The following is a 16876-nucleotide window of genomic DNA, read 5'->3' as shown; positions in this document are numbered from 1 at the left end:
ATTATCTAACTGACATATTTCTCATACTATATTGCTCATTTGCTTTATGAATGCTCGAGTTATTTGTATACTGCTTTAAATCATACTTTTGCAGGAGTCCTTGCAGCTTCTCAGTATACCGCACAGTCTCTTTGTGTCGATTCCGTTCTTCTTCCAACTACAACAAAACAAAAACCAAAAGCCTTTACTAATAACCTTCCCACCACCAGTTTTCATGCTACAATTGTACTGGAACACAGCCACAGTACTCCACCTCCATAACTGTTTAAAGTTACCTCTGTGCTGCAACTACAGAGTTAACTGAATTGTTGAAGCAAGGATCCTCTGGCTCACAGAGCCCAAAATAACACTATCTGGCCCTTTACAGAAAAGTGTATTGATCCCTGCTCTAGGTATGAAACACACTATTCCTGATTTTAGCTATGTCACCAGGTACTCAAACTGACAAAACTGGAGGGCAGGCACAGTACTATGTGCCCGTAGTCCCAGCCACTCAGGAAGGTGAGTCTCCAGACCAGCCTTGGCAATACAGGGAGATCCCCGTGTTGCAGGAAAAAACCAAAAACAAAAAACTTGGTAAAATGGGGACAAAGAGGAAATTCCTTTACTCATACTGTTCATTTAGTTGTATTTTTATATTACAAGCATTATACTGTACTCTCATATTTTTGTATTCCAAATACCATTCATCAACCATGATTGGAGAACAGTGATACTAAAATGAGCATTACACTTCATAACATCTAGATGGCTCCTGAAACTGAGAAACAGTATCTACACGGAAGCCAGGATGCCTGGGCCTGAGTCCCAGCTCCACCGGTTACCAGCAGTGGGATCTTAAGAAGATGAACTTTGTCTTGTTTTCTTCATCTGTGAATTGGAGAGAGCAACAGCATCTACACCTCACTAGACTGCTGGGAAAATTAAATGAGGGACTATACATAGAGAGCTTAGGAAAGCACGCCACACACAGTGAGCTTTATAAAATCTTTGCCATTGGGTATGACTGTTTCTTATGTTTTTGATAAAATTTTGATATTTTAGGGATATCACTGCGGGCGCCGGCGGCGTCCTGGCAGCTGGATGGGCCCCCGGGAGCGCGGGCCCCGGGCGGCGATGGGCGAGGAGCGGGGCGCGGTGAGCGCGGAGTGCCAGGAGGAGGGCGCTGCGCGCCCCGCGTGCTGCTTCGTGTTCTCAGTGGAGAGTGAGCTGCGCCGCGGCCCCGCTGCCGCCAGGGCCCCGCCGCGCCTCGCCAGCTCCCCGGCCTCGCTGCCCAGCCCCCAGCGCCCAGCGGCACCGAGCTGGACCCGCACCAGGCCCCGAGCCCTTCTGCGTAGCGGCCTGCTGGGCGCGCTGCCCTAAGCCTGCCTAGGCGGGGTCGGAGCCCCCGCGCGGCCCTCACGGTGCGGTGCTCCTGTGCCAGGTGTGCCTGGAAGACAAGCCCATGGAGCCCCTGCCCTGCTGCGAGAAGGTCAGGTGAGGAGAGTGCCTCAAAGTCTACCTGAGCGGGCAGGTACAGCTTGGCCAAGTAGAAATCAAATGCCCTATCACCCAGTGCTTCGAATTCCTGGAAGAAACAATGGTTCTACTGATAGCTTTTACCATGAACAGCTGTAGAATTTAGTCTGACACTTTTTCTCCAACTAGTGACAGGATCATATGGCTTCTTCCTTTCCTCTGTTTAAAAGATGACTTTCAGAGGTGGATCTTCCAATGCTGAACCAACACTGCCATCCCTATAACAAAACCACTTTCTACATACTGCCAGATCTGACTTCTATTAGTCTGTTTCCTTAAACAAATTTCTATCGAGGTCTGCACACGCCCTACCCAGGTCACGAGTCCCGCGGAACACGCCGAATCAGCCCATTGCAGAAAGGCAGCCACCTGGTTCCACACTACAAAGACGCAGAGGACACCAGACCACCAGACCACTGAGTCCCGCTGCTCCCGGCCCAGAGGAAGGGGCTTCCCAGCCAATATCCCTCCCGCTGCTCCCAGCCCAGAGGAAAGGGCTTTTGGGCCATCTTCTGTCCTGCTGCTCCTGGTCCAGAGGAAGGGGCTTTTGGGCCACCATCCCTACCGCTGCTCCCGGCCCCTGTCCCACCTCTCCCAGCTCAGTGGAGGTAATCTGTGCAGGTGCCAACAGGCCCCCCCCCGTCGAAATGAGAAAACACGTAAATAAGTCTCAAAACCAGATTTCCAGATCACCTACACCAACCCCAAAGGGAAATGAGATGGAACACTCTGATACTCAACCACCTGGACTCACTGAACTGGTAACAAAAGGGGATCTGGAAAAAAGGAAATCAGAAATAATTTCTCAGATAACAGGAGAAATTGTGCCCCTAGTGCAAGACATGATTAATAAATCTAGAGAGGAGCTCAGGAACATGATGGAATCCCAACATAGGAAACAAGTAGAATCCATAAAACAGATGCAAATAGATTTCCAAGACATGAAAAACTCCACTGAAAGTCTACACAGCAGAATGAGCCAAAGTGAGGACAGAATTTCAGATATAGAAGACAAGATTGCAGTTAATGACCAGGAAAAGAAAAATTGCTTCAAAATTATAAGAGAACATGAGAAATCAATCCAGCAGCTGCTAGATGATGCAAAGAAGAATAACATAAGACTGATTGGAGTCAATGAAGAAACAGGAGAGAGTGCAGATGACATAAAAAAAAATCTCTTCACAGAAATAATGGCAGAAAACTTCCCAGGAAGGGGAAAAGAGCTTGACATACAGATAAGTAAGCCATATAGGACTCCAAATAGCCTTGATCAAAAAAAATCTACACATAGGCATATAATTGTTAAGATTCCAGAAACTCAATAGAAGAACAAAGTTCTACAAGCAGTTAGAGAAAAGAAACAAATCACATACAAAGGAAAGCCCATCAGAATCACAGCAGACTTCTCAACACAAACCATCAAGGCAAGAAGAGCTTGGAGTGACATATTCCAAGCCCTAAAAGAAAATAGCCTCCAACTCAGATTGATGTACCCTGCAAAACTATCTTTCAAAATGGATGGAGAAATAAGATACTTTCATGACAAAGAGCACCTTAGGAACTTCATGAATACCAAACCAGCACTCCAAAGAATTTTACACAATATCCTAGAAACAGACATTGAGGATCACAACCCCAGGAAGCAAAGCAGAATGAAGCCATCTGGCATGACAAGAAAGTAAATGTAAAGAGGGAGAACCCAACAAAAAGAAAAAGTCACGGCAATGACAAGTCAAAAGGTTTCAGTTATAACCATCAATGTTAATGGTCTCAATTCACCAATCAAAAGAAATAGACTGGCAGAATGGGTCAAGAAGCAAAATCCAACAATATGCTGCATACAAGAAACACACTTAATTCAAAGGGAAACTCATAGACTGAAAGTTAAAGGGTGGAAAACAATACTCCATACAACAGGAACCCGAAAAAAAGCAGGAGTAGCTATCCTCTTTGCAGATGAAATAGATTTCAAATCAACACTGATTAAGAGAGACGAAGAAGGACACTACATCCTTGTAAAGGGAAGAATCCAAGAGGAAGAGATGACAATCATAAATATCTATGCACCAAACACTAGTGCGCCCAACTATATAAAACAAATACTAACGGACATGAAAAGTCATATATGCACTGATACAATTGTAGTGGGGGACCTCAACACCCCACTGTCACAAATAGATAGATCAACTAGATAAAAAATAAGTAATGGAATACTAGAACTCAATCGAACTCTTGAACAAATGAACTTGACAGATGTTTACAGAGTCTTCCACCTCACAAAATCAGAATACACATTCTTCTCAGCTGCACATGGGTCATTCTCCAAAATAGACCACATACTGACACATAGAACATGCTTAAGTAAGTATGAGGGAATTGAAGTTATCCCCTGTATATTATCAGACCATAGGGTGATGAAATTGGAGATCCATAGCAAAAGAAACTCAAAAAATTTCATAAACACATGGAAATTGAACAACACACTTCTGAATAACCAATGGGTCACAGAGGAAATTAAAGAAGAAATCAGACAGTTCCTTCAATTAAATGATAAAGACAATACAACATATCGGAATCTATGGGACACAATGAAAGCAGTCTTACGAGGGAAATTCATAGCAGTGAATACGCATATTAGGAAAACAGAATGAGCCCAATTAAACAACCTGATACTGCACCTCAAGCTTCTAGAAAAAGAACTGGACAACCCCAGAACTCATATAAGGGAGGAAATTATAAAGATCAGAGGAGAAATCAATGCAATGGAGACTAAGAGAACGATACAAAAAATCCATGAAGCCAAGAGTTGGTTCTTCAAAAGAATCAACAAAATTGACAAACCTTTAGCCAACCTTGTCAGAAAAAGGAAAGAAAAGGCCCAAATCCATGCAATTAGGAATGAAAAGGGTGAAATGACAACAGACCCAGCAGAAATCCAGAGGATCATCAATACCTACTTCCAGAACCTATACCCTAATAAGATGGACAACACAGAAGAAATGGACAGATTTCTAGATACATATGAATTACCAAAGTTGAATGAAGAAGACATAAAATTCTGAACAACCCAATATCAACCAATGAAATTGAAAATGTAATTAAAAACTTATCAACTAAGAAAAGCTTGGGCCCTGATGGCTTCACTGCTGAATTCTACAAGACATTTAGAGAGGAACTGCTGCCACTACTGTTTAAACTCTTCAATGAAATTGAAAGGGAAGCAATACTCCCAAATTCATTCCTGGAAGCAAGCATCACCTTGATCCCCAAAGCAGAGAAAGACCCAACCGAAAAGGAGAACTATAGGCCAATCTCACAAATGAACATAGATGCAAAAATCCTTAATAAGATACTGGAAAATAGAATGCAGAAGATCATCAAGAAGCTCATACACCCTGATCAAGTGGGATTCATAGCAGGGATGCAGGGATGGTTCAATATACGCAAATCAATCAATGTAATACACTATATCAATAGAGCTAAGGACAAAAACCATATGATTATCTCTGCAGACGCAGAAAAAGCATTTGACAAAATCCAACATGCATTTATGATAAAAACCCTACAAAAAATTGGAATAGATGGTCTCTACCTCAAACTGATAGAAGCCATCTATGAAAAATCAACAACCAATATCATACTGAATGGTCAAAAACTGAAATCCTTCACACTAAAATCAAGAACAAGACAAGGATGTCCACTATCACCACTCTTGTTCAATATAGTTCTGGAAACTTTAGCCACAGCAATTAGACAAGAGAAAGAAATAAAAGGAATAAAGATAGGAAATGAAGAAGTCAAATTGTCCTTATTTGCAGATGACATGATACTCTAAATAGAAGACCCCAAGAACTCCACCAAAAGTCTTCTAGACTTAATAACCAAATTCAGTCAAGTAGCTGGTTACAAGGTCAACACACAAAAATCAATAGCTTTCCTCTACACCAATGACAGACTCACTGAGAGAGAAACAGGGCAAATAATTCCTTTCACAATAGCATCCAAAAAACTGAAATACCTAGGAATCAACCTAATGAAAGAAATCAAAGACCTCTTCTCTGAAAACTATGGCACTCTGAAAAGAGAGATTGAAGATGATATCAGAAAATGGACAGACATCCCCTGCTCCTGGGTAGGAAGGATTAATATAGTGAAAATGGCCATACTTCCAAAACTGCTATATAGATTTAATGCAATTCCAATTCAGATCCCAGCAGCATACTTCATGGACCTTGAAAACACAATCCAAAAATTCATTTGGAACAAGAAGAGACCCAGAATAGCAAAAGCAATTCTAGGTAACAGAGACATGGCAGGGGGTATCACAATCCCCAACCTGCAACTCTACTACAAAGCTACTGTGATAAAAACAGCATGGTACTGGCAAAGAAACAGACCTGAGGACCAGTGGAACAGATTAGAAGATGGAGAAACAAGGCCAGACACACTCAGCCATCTCATCTTCGATAAAGGAGCCAAACACCCTCACTGGAGGAAAGATAGCCTCTTTAATAAAGGGTGCTGGAAAAATTGGGCTTCAACTTGCCAAAGATTAGAACTACACCTATATCTCTCACCATGCACTAAGCTAAAATCAAAATGGATTAAAGATCTAAATATTAAAATAGAAACTCTGAACCAGTTGGAACAGAGGTTAGGTAGAACCCTTGAAGACTTCGGTGTAGGAAAAGATTTTATGAACAAAACCTCATTTGCCTGTGAACTAGCACCAACAATCAACAAGTGGGATCTCTTCTTATCAAAAGGCTTCTGCACAGCAAGAGAAACCACCAGCAGTGTGCAGAGACAACCCACAATGTGGGAAAAATCTTCACCTGCTCTTCCTTAGACAAAGGTCTACTATCTCGAATCTATAAAGAACTTAAAAAGATCAGACCTCCCAAATTTAAAGACCCAATTCGCAAATGGGCATCTTAAATGAACAGACAGTACTCACACAAAGAAGTAGAAATAGCAAATAAATACGTGAAAAAGTGTTCAACATCACTGGTCATTCAAGAGATGCAAATGAAAACAATGCTGAGATTCCACTTCACTCCAGAAAGAATGGCTGCTATCATGAAATCCACCAACAACAAATGCTGGCGGGGCTGTGGGGAAAGCGGAACCCCGCTCCACTGCTGGTGGGAGTGTAGACTGGTGCAAACACTGTGGAAATCTGTATGGAGATACCTCAAAGAACTAGGACTGGAAGTCCCATTTGACCCTGCTATTCCACTGCTGCAGATCTTCCCCAAAGAATTAAAGGAATCATAGCACAGTGATATATGTGCGCCCATGTTCATAGCAGCACAGTTTGTGATAGCTAAATCTTGGAAACAGCCCAAATGCCCATCAACTGGAGACTGGATCAAGAAAATGTGGTTTTTTAATAAAGTGGAGTGCTACTCAGCCATCAAAAATGAGAAATTAGAGACATTTATAGCTTAGTGGATGCACATTGGGGCAATACTCTTCAGTGAAATAAATAGGACACACATGAATAAATTCCGAATAGTTTCTCTGGTGTGAGAAACTGAAAGTGTAAATAAGGACTAAAATGTATAATAGGTCATGTGAAATAGGAAGAAAAGGGGCAAAGGGGAAGGAAGTGGGAGGGCTAGGGGAAAGGATAGAAGGGAATGGGATTAATATGAGAAAATGGAAAAATAGTAACCAAGTCTTTGTAAATAGGGAGGAATGGAGGAGTTGAAGGGAGGGCTGGGCAAGGGTGAAAAATAAGAACCAAGAGAGACTATGTAAAGGTGCAAATTTCCAATGATGGATGTCATTATATTGTATACCTAAAATGTACCAGTGATTAGAATGAATAATCGATAATGCAAAATAGGAAGAAAAGGTCCAAAGGGGTAGGGGTAGTGGGAGGGGCAGGGGAAAGGAAAGAAGGGGAAGGAAAAATGCTGAGAAATGGAAAAAATGGAAATAAAGTCTTTGTAAATAGGGAAGGGTGGAGAGGGTGAAGGGAAGGCTAGGAAAGGGGAAAAAATAAGAACCAAGATGCATTATGTAAAGGTACAATTCCCAATGAGAAATGTAATTGTGTTGTATACCTACAATGTACCAATAAAAGAATTTAATAAAGTGAAAAAAACCCCAAATTTCTATCTATGTTCATACTTTTTTCTTCTATTATCTTTATCCAGTTTTAGGATTAGCACAATGTTGATTTCCTAAAATGAGGGAAGAAGTGTTCCTCTTTTTTTCTGCTTTAAGTGTTTGATATAATTTATCAGTTAAAATGTATATGAGCCTGCTGTTGTTATATAGGTAGGTTTTCAGGCTAGGAATATGCTTTCTTTAATAGGCGCTACTCAAACATTTTGTTTCCTCCAGAGTTAGTTTCATTCATTTGTCTTCCAAGGTACTTCTTAGAAGTTGTCAAATTCATTTCAAGAAAGATTTTTGTAATATGCTTTCTATATCCTTTTAAATTCTGTAAAATCTGTGGTATTGTCTCCTAGATCTTGATATTGTAATTTTAAAAATGTATAATTGATATTGTGTAATAGGAAGAAAGGTCTAGAGGAGCAGGGGAAGTTGGAGGTGTAGGGGAAAGGAAAAAAGGGAAAAGAAAAATATGAGAAAAGGAAAAAAATGGAAACAAAGTCTTTGCAAATAGGGAAGGGTGGAGGGGGTGAAGGGAGGGCAAGGGAAATGGGGAAAAAAATCAGAACCAAGATACTCATGTAATGGTACAAGATCCCAATGATGAATGTAACTGTATTTTATAACTAAAATGTACCAATAAACTTAATGGGAAAAAAAAAGAAGAAGAAACAATGGTTGTCTACATCCTAAGGCATGAGGACTCCATCAAGTATAAGCAATTCCTGGAACTTGGTCGAATTGATTAAAGCACGAAGCCGTGTCCTCAGTGCAAGCACTTTACAACCTTTAAGAAAAAAGGACATATTCCTACCCCTTCCAGATCAGAGAGCAAATACAAAATCCAGTGCCCACTTGCCAGTTAGTCTGGTGTTTTAAGTGCCACTCTCCTTGGCACGAAGTTGTCAATTGAAAAGAGTACAAAAAAGGAGACAAATTGCTGCGTCACTGGGCCAGCGAAATTGAGCATGGGAAAAGGAACGCCCAGAAGTGTCTAAAGTGCCAGATTCACATCCAGAAAACCAAAGGTTGTGACCACATGACCTGTTCACAGTGCAACACTAATTTTTATTACTGATGTGGGGAGAGATACCGCTAGCTCTGGGTGTTTGGAGACCACACATCAAACCTCAGTATACTTGGATGCGAATATCGCTACCTCCTAGAGAGACCCCATTTACGGAGACTAGTGTGAGGGTCAGAGTGTGCTGGAAAATTATTCACTACACCTCTAATCCCAGTTTTGGGATTAGCACTAGGGGCCATAGCAATTGTAATTGGGTTATTTTTATTTCCCATCAATTGCCTCTGTAAAAAACAGAGAAAGCCGTTTCAGACTGGTATGGACTAGCAGAGTGCAGAGGGCTTCACCTGACGGGCTGTGTCCCACCCAGGAGGAGCCTCTGCCATCGTCCTGGCCCTCACGGCCACAAGGCCTCTACCAAAGTGCACTCCCACCATGGTGTCCTGCCCTTTGCTAAACCAATTGCTGCTTTTCAAAAATGGTCACTTTCATAAACTGTAAGTACCTGTATCATAACTCTGACCTTTGTGGTTCTTGGAAGAAAATATTTTAAGTGAGAACCAGTCATCCTTAGCATTGTTCTGAGAGTGGATCTCCTGAGGGTTGTTTGAACTGTCTTTGAGCCCTGAGCCTTCTGGCCTGTCTGTGAGACTCAGTGTGAATGGTGACACAACAAGTGAGGCCGCTTTTCAGAATCCACAGGTTCACTGAAAGCGCCTGTTCTCATGTGTGGCCCAAGCAGTAGAATTCCTCCTTCCTTCAGATACTGTAATTGCTAAAAATTTCTGTGCCCAAAAGGGAACTGATGAAACTAAACGAATAAGAAGACTCGTGAGTCACTGCAATGTTTGTGTATAGGGTTGTGAATGTGTGTGTATATAAGTATCTATTAAAATGGAGCTCAGTTAAAAAAAAAAAAAAGAAAGAAAAGAAACCAGGCTTGGTGTCACACACCTGTGATCCTAGCACTCAGGAGGCTGAGGCAGGATTGCTATAAGCTTGAGGCTACCCTGGGGTGACATAGTAAATTCAAGTTCAGCCTGGGATATATTGTGATATGCTATCTCAAAAACCAACAAGAAATAAATTAGGGCAGATGTAGTAGCACAGGTCTATAATCCCTACACTCAGGGAGGCTGAGGCATGAGGATAGCAAATTGAAGTCCAGCCTGGGCAATTTAGTGAGATCCTGTCTCAGAATAAAACATAAAAACAGCCCGGGATGTAGCTCAGTGGAAGGCCCAGGGTTCAGTCTCTGGTGCCAGAAAAAAATTGTTTTAAAAAGGTGAAGTAGTAAAGAGGAAATACAGGAGTTTTCAGGATGCACCAGAGCTCTGAGTGAGGCTCTGGCCAGAAAGGTCCAGGGCGGGTTAGGGGAGGGAAGGAGGGAGATACTCACTCTCCTGCTCCTGCCTGGTGCCTCCTTAGATGACCTCAGGCTAGAGAAAGCAAAATCTGATGTTTTAGGCAGGTGGTAGGCAATTGAAGAGGTCTTCTATACAAGCTGAACAGGGCATTATTCACAAGGAAGGCAGCAATAAATGCAGCACATGGGGTCTGAAACACATCCCATTGTTTAATCGATGAGATCCACTGATTAATTCCAGTAGCCAACGGTACTTTATCTGTAACAACTTAGAGTTTATTTTCTCTCAGCACTACTCAGTGGGCAATGATCATGCAGACCGTGCTTCCTGGATTAAGTATTATGTACGTGACGTGACCACAAGAGGGGGCTAAAGCCACTGAGCTGAAGCTATTGGACCTTGTTGCTAAATAAAGGTTCCCAAATCAATTCCTTTCCAGTCAGTGCTGGGCTGCTTTTGCAAGCACTCTGATGAGCAAATGAAGGGTGTGTGGCATGGTACATCACACAGAGCTTTTCAGTTGGTCAAATGCATGGTCTATAAATCCCAGGTATAGCTATATAATGAAGAAAGACAAATCTCCATTTCTTTTCTATAGTGAGAAAAATATGAACATTTGATAGAAAATTCTCCTGTATTAGATAAAGTGCTTTCAATTTTATATTTCTTAAAATATCTTTATAATTTAAACCTCATTATGTCAATCTTTCAATTACTGGTTATAGTATAAAGTACTTTTTTTTTTTTTTAGACAGGGTCTTGCTATGTAGTTCAGCCTGGCCTTGAACTCACTATGCAGCCTAGGTTGGCCCCAAATGGTGATCCTCTTGCCTCACCCTCCTGAGTGCTGAGATTACAGGCATGCACCGCTATGGCCAGTCTTAATTTTTTCCTAGTAACTGTTAGGCAAAAATACTTTCAATTTAGTCAAGGATAGGTGATGACATGAATATCAAGACATTATTCTCTCCTTAGGTCAATTAATTTATACTTAGGCAAGATTATTTCTCTTCAAAAAACAAAAAATGCAATTTAAGATTGTAGACCAGCTAAATTGTTCTCCACAGACCAGAGTGTTGGAAACAGTGTGGTCACAAAGAGTCAGAATGGGAAGAGAAAGCTTCATAGAAAAGAGTAAATTGTGAGCCACTGCTGAATACATGAGGCCAAATGAAGAGAAACTACCAACAGAGAGGACAGTGAAAATAAAAACAGAGAGAAGGGACATCAGCCCAATAACTCAGAGGATAAAACCCAATGGCAGGGGGATAAAGTGTGCACACAGTAACTGGTGAATGTCTGTAATAGCGTTAATTGCAGCCAAAAATGTTCTATCAACTAACCATGGGTCCTTCAACTGAACAGTAGATGCATGAGGTAGCCACATAATAGAGTACACAACTCTATAACAGAAAGAAATGAGCTATAACTCATTTCAGGTAAACCCTGAAAACATTATGCTAAGTGAAAGAAGCCAATCACAAAGGATAAATGTGAGCCCAGTGTGTTGGTGCATGCCTGTAATCCCAGCACTCAGGAGGTTGAGGCAGGAGTATGCTCTGAGTTCCAGGCCGGCCTGAGCTACATAGCAAGACCTTGTCTCAGAACAAACAGTAACAATAACAACAAAACCAAAACCCAGGACAAATGTGTATGACTCTATTTATATGAAATGGCCAGGACAAGGAAAATAAACACACAAAAAAAGACTGACAGCTTCCTAAGACTGGGGAAGATGGAGAGACAGCTGAGGGATTTGGGGTTTCTTTTCAAGGGAATGAAAATGATCTATAATTGACTGTGGTGATGCTTATGTGACTAAATAATATTAAAAGATGCTCAATCTTACACTTTAAATGAGTATCTGCATTATAGCTCAATAAGGTTGCTTTTAAGAAAAATCCAATGGCAGAATTTAGACAATTTTCTTAATTCTTTATTTTAGATATAAATACATGATCTGAATACTTCCATACCTTTACTTTAAAATGAAAGAAAAGTGAAGGAAATGCTTAACTTTCCAATTAGTTTTTAAATTACACACTCCTTGTTTAATGACTGAGTTACATTTCTGAGACTAAGGAACATCGTTAAATGAGGAATTGTACATAGCATGTACATCACAATATTCAGAGCAAAGAAATGGTCAAAGGAAACTCCAACTTGATGACTTTGCTTTTATCTGCATAACTCTTACGTGCAGTATTGTAATGTATAACAGAACATAAAAGTACAGTAAGGTACTGTACAGTAAAATCAGCAAAAATTACAGTACTCTCTAAACGAGTTGCACTGCACAAAAAAAGTATTGAGACTCTCTAGACAAGATGTACAGAACTGTACAAAACAAAAAGATGGGTTGTAAGACCAAGGGGTGGGTTATAACCCTGAAGAGCGCACTTCAATCATAAGTCTGAACAACTGTTAAATAAATATGCTGTTAAATGAGAAACATCTGTATCCTAAAACATTTGCATTTTTGAGAAAAGGAAACACTTTCTATACAGCTCATCTTGAAATCCATGATATAAATGTACAACGATTCTATATTCACAAAAGTGAAGGTAAGAAATAAGATAAAGTTCTGAAATATTTTGTTAAACATTATCATCTGATTGAATCTGCCTATATCACCATGATGACAGAGACATCACTAAAAATACTGCTTAATATGAACAAGTCTCTCAACTTCGCTGTAATTCTCAACCTTCCTAAGGTCAAATATTTCAAGGAAAGATGTGAGAAATTATAAGAAAAATGGCCGAAAGAAAGTAAGAGTAATTTATAGTATAAAGATAATAAAATTATAATAATCATAATGAAAACTATCCACTGCAATCAGTATCCCAAAACACTATATTATTTAAGCAGCTATAGAGTAACAGTTGACATGTTAAATTTCATACATACTAGACTTCTGATATGACTTAGTTTCTTCTTTAAATCCCGTGTCTCATCTTCTAAGTTAATGTGATAAAGTGAAGAAACTTCCAGTGAAGCCTCTGGCATAGATTGTTTTTTTAGGGCATCAGCCAGTTCTTGCTGAAGTTGTCTCACAACTACCTGATAAGATATTTCAGTTACTGATTTCATAAATCACCTTATCATTATGTTAATATTTAACTCACATACATTCTGAAAAATATCACCATGTACATCAGTTCCTCTTTCCAAATCATCTTCATGTATATGCTCCTGTTTATTGCCAAGTTCACTTAGGGACATGGAAGGTGGTGTTTTTCTGCCCAATCACTATTCTGTTACTTGAACACTAGAGTCAACCCTCTATCCACTCCCTCTCTGATGAATTTGCAATGTTTACAGCCTACTTAAATCTCAAGAAGAAATGGGGGTGGGGGGGGGAAGAAATAGGTACATGGGTGGGACTGGTGGTGGTAAATTCCACATATTTTCCCTCATTTTTGTTAGAGGCTCAAATTAACTTTTGAGTTATATTAGAGTTTATATTCAACCCTCTGCTCAAATCTCTCCACTAGGTGCCCATCTCATAATAAAAGTTAGTTCCTAGGTAACATGGCCTTCATCTCTTTCCCTGACCTCAGCTGATACAACTCTCTCCCCTACGTGCTCCATTCCTGCTGTACATGAATCCCTCCACCCAAATTCCTTAGCCTGAAAATGGAGATTCAATGTCAAAGTGATATCACAGATTGCTACAGTTATCTTTGTATTGGATAAATTTACAACACAATAGGAAGAGCCTTGAAGTAAAAAGTACAAGAAAGTTACTTGGGAAAATGTTCAATAAATGACATGTACCAGTGAGAAGATTAAATCAACTATGGTTTTGCTGTAAATTGCCACATTTTCCCCAATTTATGATTTAATGAAAAGTTTATGCCTTTTAAAGAGTCGAGAGGTCATAAGAATATATAATTTGAGATAAACATTTTCAGATTTAGGTTGTGCCAACTTAAATAAAAATAAAATTATAACAGAAATATATATATAGAGAGAGAGCTACAGAAGGAAAACTATCATAAAATATGGCATCTATACTTCAATTCATCTGGGAAATCTGGAATGAACTGTGGAAATAACCCATTTAATTGAATCTTAATTTAAAAATGAGCATTTCCATTCATCTTCTTCATCATGGTTTTAAAATACAGCAACACAAGGGCCGGAGATTTAGCTCAGTGGTTCTGCTGCCTGCCTCGCAAGCGCAAGGTCCCGAGTTTGATCCCCGGTACCAACAAAAAAAAATAATACAGCAACACAAAGATCAAAATCATTTCATGGCAGGGTGCAAGTCAGGGGTACAATATGCACAAAGCCTTGGGTTCAATTCCCAGCTCTAAAAACAACACGAAACACCTCCAAAACCTCTCAGATCTAACTTTTTGTGTGGATTTCAAATTCAGTTCTATTTAACTCTGAAAGTTTAAAACAATGTTTAATGAAGACATGATAATTTTTAATTTTCCATATTTCTGAGGTACAGGGTGACAACTCAGAATGTGCACAAATGTGTGCTGCTGGGGTCAGGGCAACAGGGACACAAGTCACTTCAGGGCTCACTTTGTTGGGAATCAGATCTAAGTTGTATTTGCTGCAAATAAGGTATGTTTCTGGGCTGATACAGGAGGTACATTTATAAATGATATACTTTTATATCCAACTAGATCAAACATTTATCCATAGTGAAATTTCACTTTGAGTTTCCTTCAGGAAGTTTGACATTTACCTTTCTTGATACTTACTTCTTTTTCTGCTTTCTCCTTTTCATACTGATATGTGTTTTCTTTTAAATGATTACATTCATCCATTACCTCTTTATTTCTGTCTTCCAGCTTGAGAGTTTGTTTTTTACTCTCACCTAGAAGTGTCTTCACAGTACCATGAAACTGGTTTTGGATATTTATTAGTGTCCTTTCTTTATAGTCAAGTTTTTTGTGAGTATCATCCAACTGATGTCGAAGCAATGCATTTTCACTTTCTAGCTGAGATAACCTCTCTTCTATAGATTCCTGTGTTCCCATGTATTTATTTACTTTCCCTTCTTCATCCTGATTCATGTGTTTAATTTCTTTCATTGGACACTGTGTTTGCTTCACGTCTCTTTGTATCTGTTGTAAAACTGAAGTATTTTCTCTAAGAGCATCTCTTATAAGACGGAGCTCAATTCCTAGGCTATTGAATTTTCTTTCAGCTTGAGAAAGCTGTTGGGAAAGCATCTCATAGTTATTTTTTAGGTTAGATATAGCAAAATTCAGCTTGTCCTGTAAACGAACCTGCTCATTCCTTCCTCTCTGGGAAGCAAGTTCCACATCTCTATTTGATGTCTGACTTTCATAATTATGTACAGCAGCACCCAGACTGGAACGGTGTGATTCAGTTTCTGTTTCCGGTCTTTCCTTGATTTGTTTTTCTTTCTCCAGTTTAGAATTTAGCAGTGTATTTTCTGTCAGACTATTAAGCTGTCCATTACATTGAAATATTCTTTCCTCAGTCAGTTTTATTGTCTTTTGAAGGTCATCATTCTTTTCATGTTCAATTTCAGTATCTTCCAGATATTTCTTTTCCTTTACCTGGTTCTGATTTTTTATTGCATCTCTTTCTAGTCTTAATCTGGCAATTTCAACCTGCAACCTGTGATTTTTAGGCAATAGATCTTCATGACTAACAGAAACCTAAGTAAAACAAAGGAGACATTTAGCTAGCCCTCAATAGAATGACATATTGCAATTTCCTCTGAAATTAAATAACCTACATAGTTATACAATGAAAGGCCTACAATAAATAGATATCCAACTGAGTAAAAGTTTTCAGACATGTATTCATCTCACAGGAGATCGAGACCCACTGCAGGGGTCACTGACAATGTTCTCTATAATCTACGAATATAAGATTTGGAGGATTAAATAGGTGATATCACTTTATTGAATTTAGCAAAAATAAAGATCACATTTTTCAGTTCTTTAAAATCAATTACAGGTAATTTAAAAGTATGTAATTTCTAACATATAATAGAGTTTCTACTCCCATTCAACTCTTGTTTTTTATAATATTTGATTTTGACTCTCTTAATCTTATTAGGAAATTTTATCTTGCCTTGTAAATGAGTCTTCTCATTCAATCTCAGCTTCATATTCATCTTTCTTTATTGTTTCCCAATTCTTTCCTTCTAAAATGACATACCTAAGAACATTTTACTCCTATCAACTTTTATAAATCTCAATTCTGAACATAAATCTCTCCTATTATACTTGTTTTCTACTACTATGATCTTATGGCTCTATATTTCTTTCTAGAATCTTTGCCATCATAGGTGACTAAAAAATCATGGGGAAAAGTATTTTTAAGAAGATCTTACCTTTGGGTCAGGTGTTGGTGATAAAAAGGAAGACTGAGAAAAGCTCTGGACATTGACTGATGTTTTAGAAAGAGTTACAACTACATCATTACTCTCACTATGAGAAATACTGTTGTCAAGCAAGGTTTTGTTTCCCGGTTCCTCAATGCCATATTTTGCTTCTACAACAATAAAAACAAAGTAAATTGTACATAAAAATATCTACAACTTCAAATCAATGAATAGCACAGGGGTAGGCAGTCTTTATCAAATTGCTTACGATGTTTTCTGGATTGCTGAACAGCAGGCCATAGCTCAGTAGGATTTATTTGGGGGACCTTCTAGAAAAAAAAAATAGCTTTAAGAATCACAAGTATCAAATCTGATAAAATAATATTCATCATTACTACATGATCTAACATTGAGAGCCTAGGTTTTGGAATCATTCAGATGTAGATTCAAACCCCAATCTGCCATTTACTAATCTCCATCTTCTTCATGGGGTGAAGGCTATGAAGGATGATA

At 39.2% G+C, this 16876-nt stretch overlaps 1 protein-coding gene and 1 pseudogene across 1 annotated transcript in view; one reads left to right on the top strand and one right to left on the bottom strand.

Moving 5' to 3' along the window:
- The window catches only part of LOC101713677 (ankyrin repeat domain-containing protein 26-like), a 63118-nt gene that overhangs the window by 24403 nt on the left and 21839 nt on the right, over positions 1-16876 (bottom strand). The window contains exons 6-10 of the mRNA XM_021244588.2: positions 16632-16692; positions 16373-16533; positions 14760-15689; positions 12946-13098; positions 87-157 (exon numbers count right to left, since the gene is read on the bottom strand). Of these exons, the coding sequence (XP_021100247.2) occupies positions 87-157; positions 12946-13098; positions 14760-15689; positions 16373-16533; positions 16632-16692 (1376 nt within the window). The remainder of the gene's footprint in view (positions 1-86; positions 158-12945; positions 13099-14759; positions 15690-16372; positions 16534-16631; positions 16693-16876) is intronic.
- Positions 1084-9115, top strand: LOC106007797 (E3 ubiquitin-protein ligase RNF217 pseudogene; annotated as a pseudogene).

This window comes from Heterocephalus glaber, unplaced genomic scaffold, assembly GCF_053883595.1.
Source record: "Heterocephalus glaber isolate CG9 unplaced genomic scaffold, H.glaber_assembly_v1.0 deba00001662, whole genome shotgun sequence".
In the NCBI taxonomy this organism is placed as follows: Eukaryota; Metazoa; Chordata; class Mammalia; order Rodentia; family Bathyergidae; genus Heterocephalus; species Heterocephalus glaber.
This window is presented reverse-complemented; position numbering and strand designations above follow the sequence as displayed.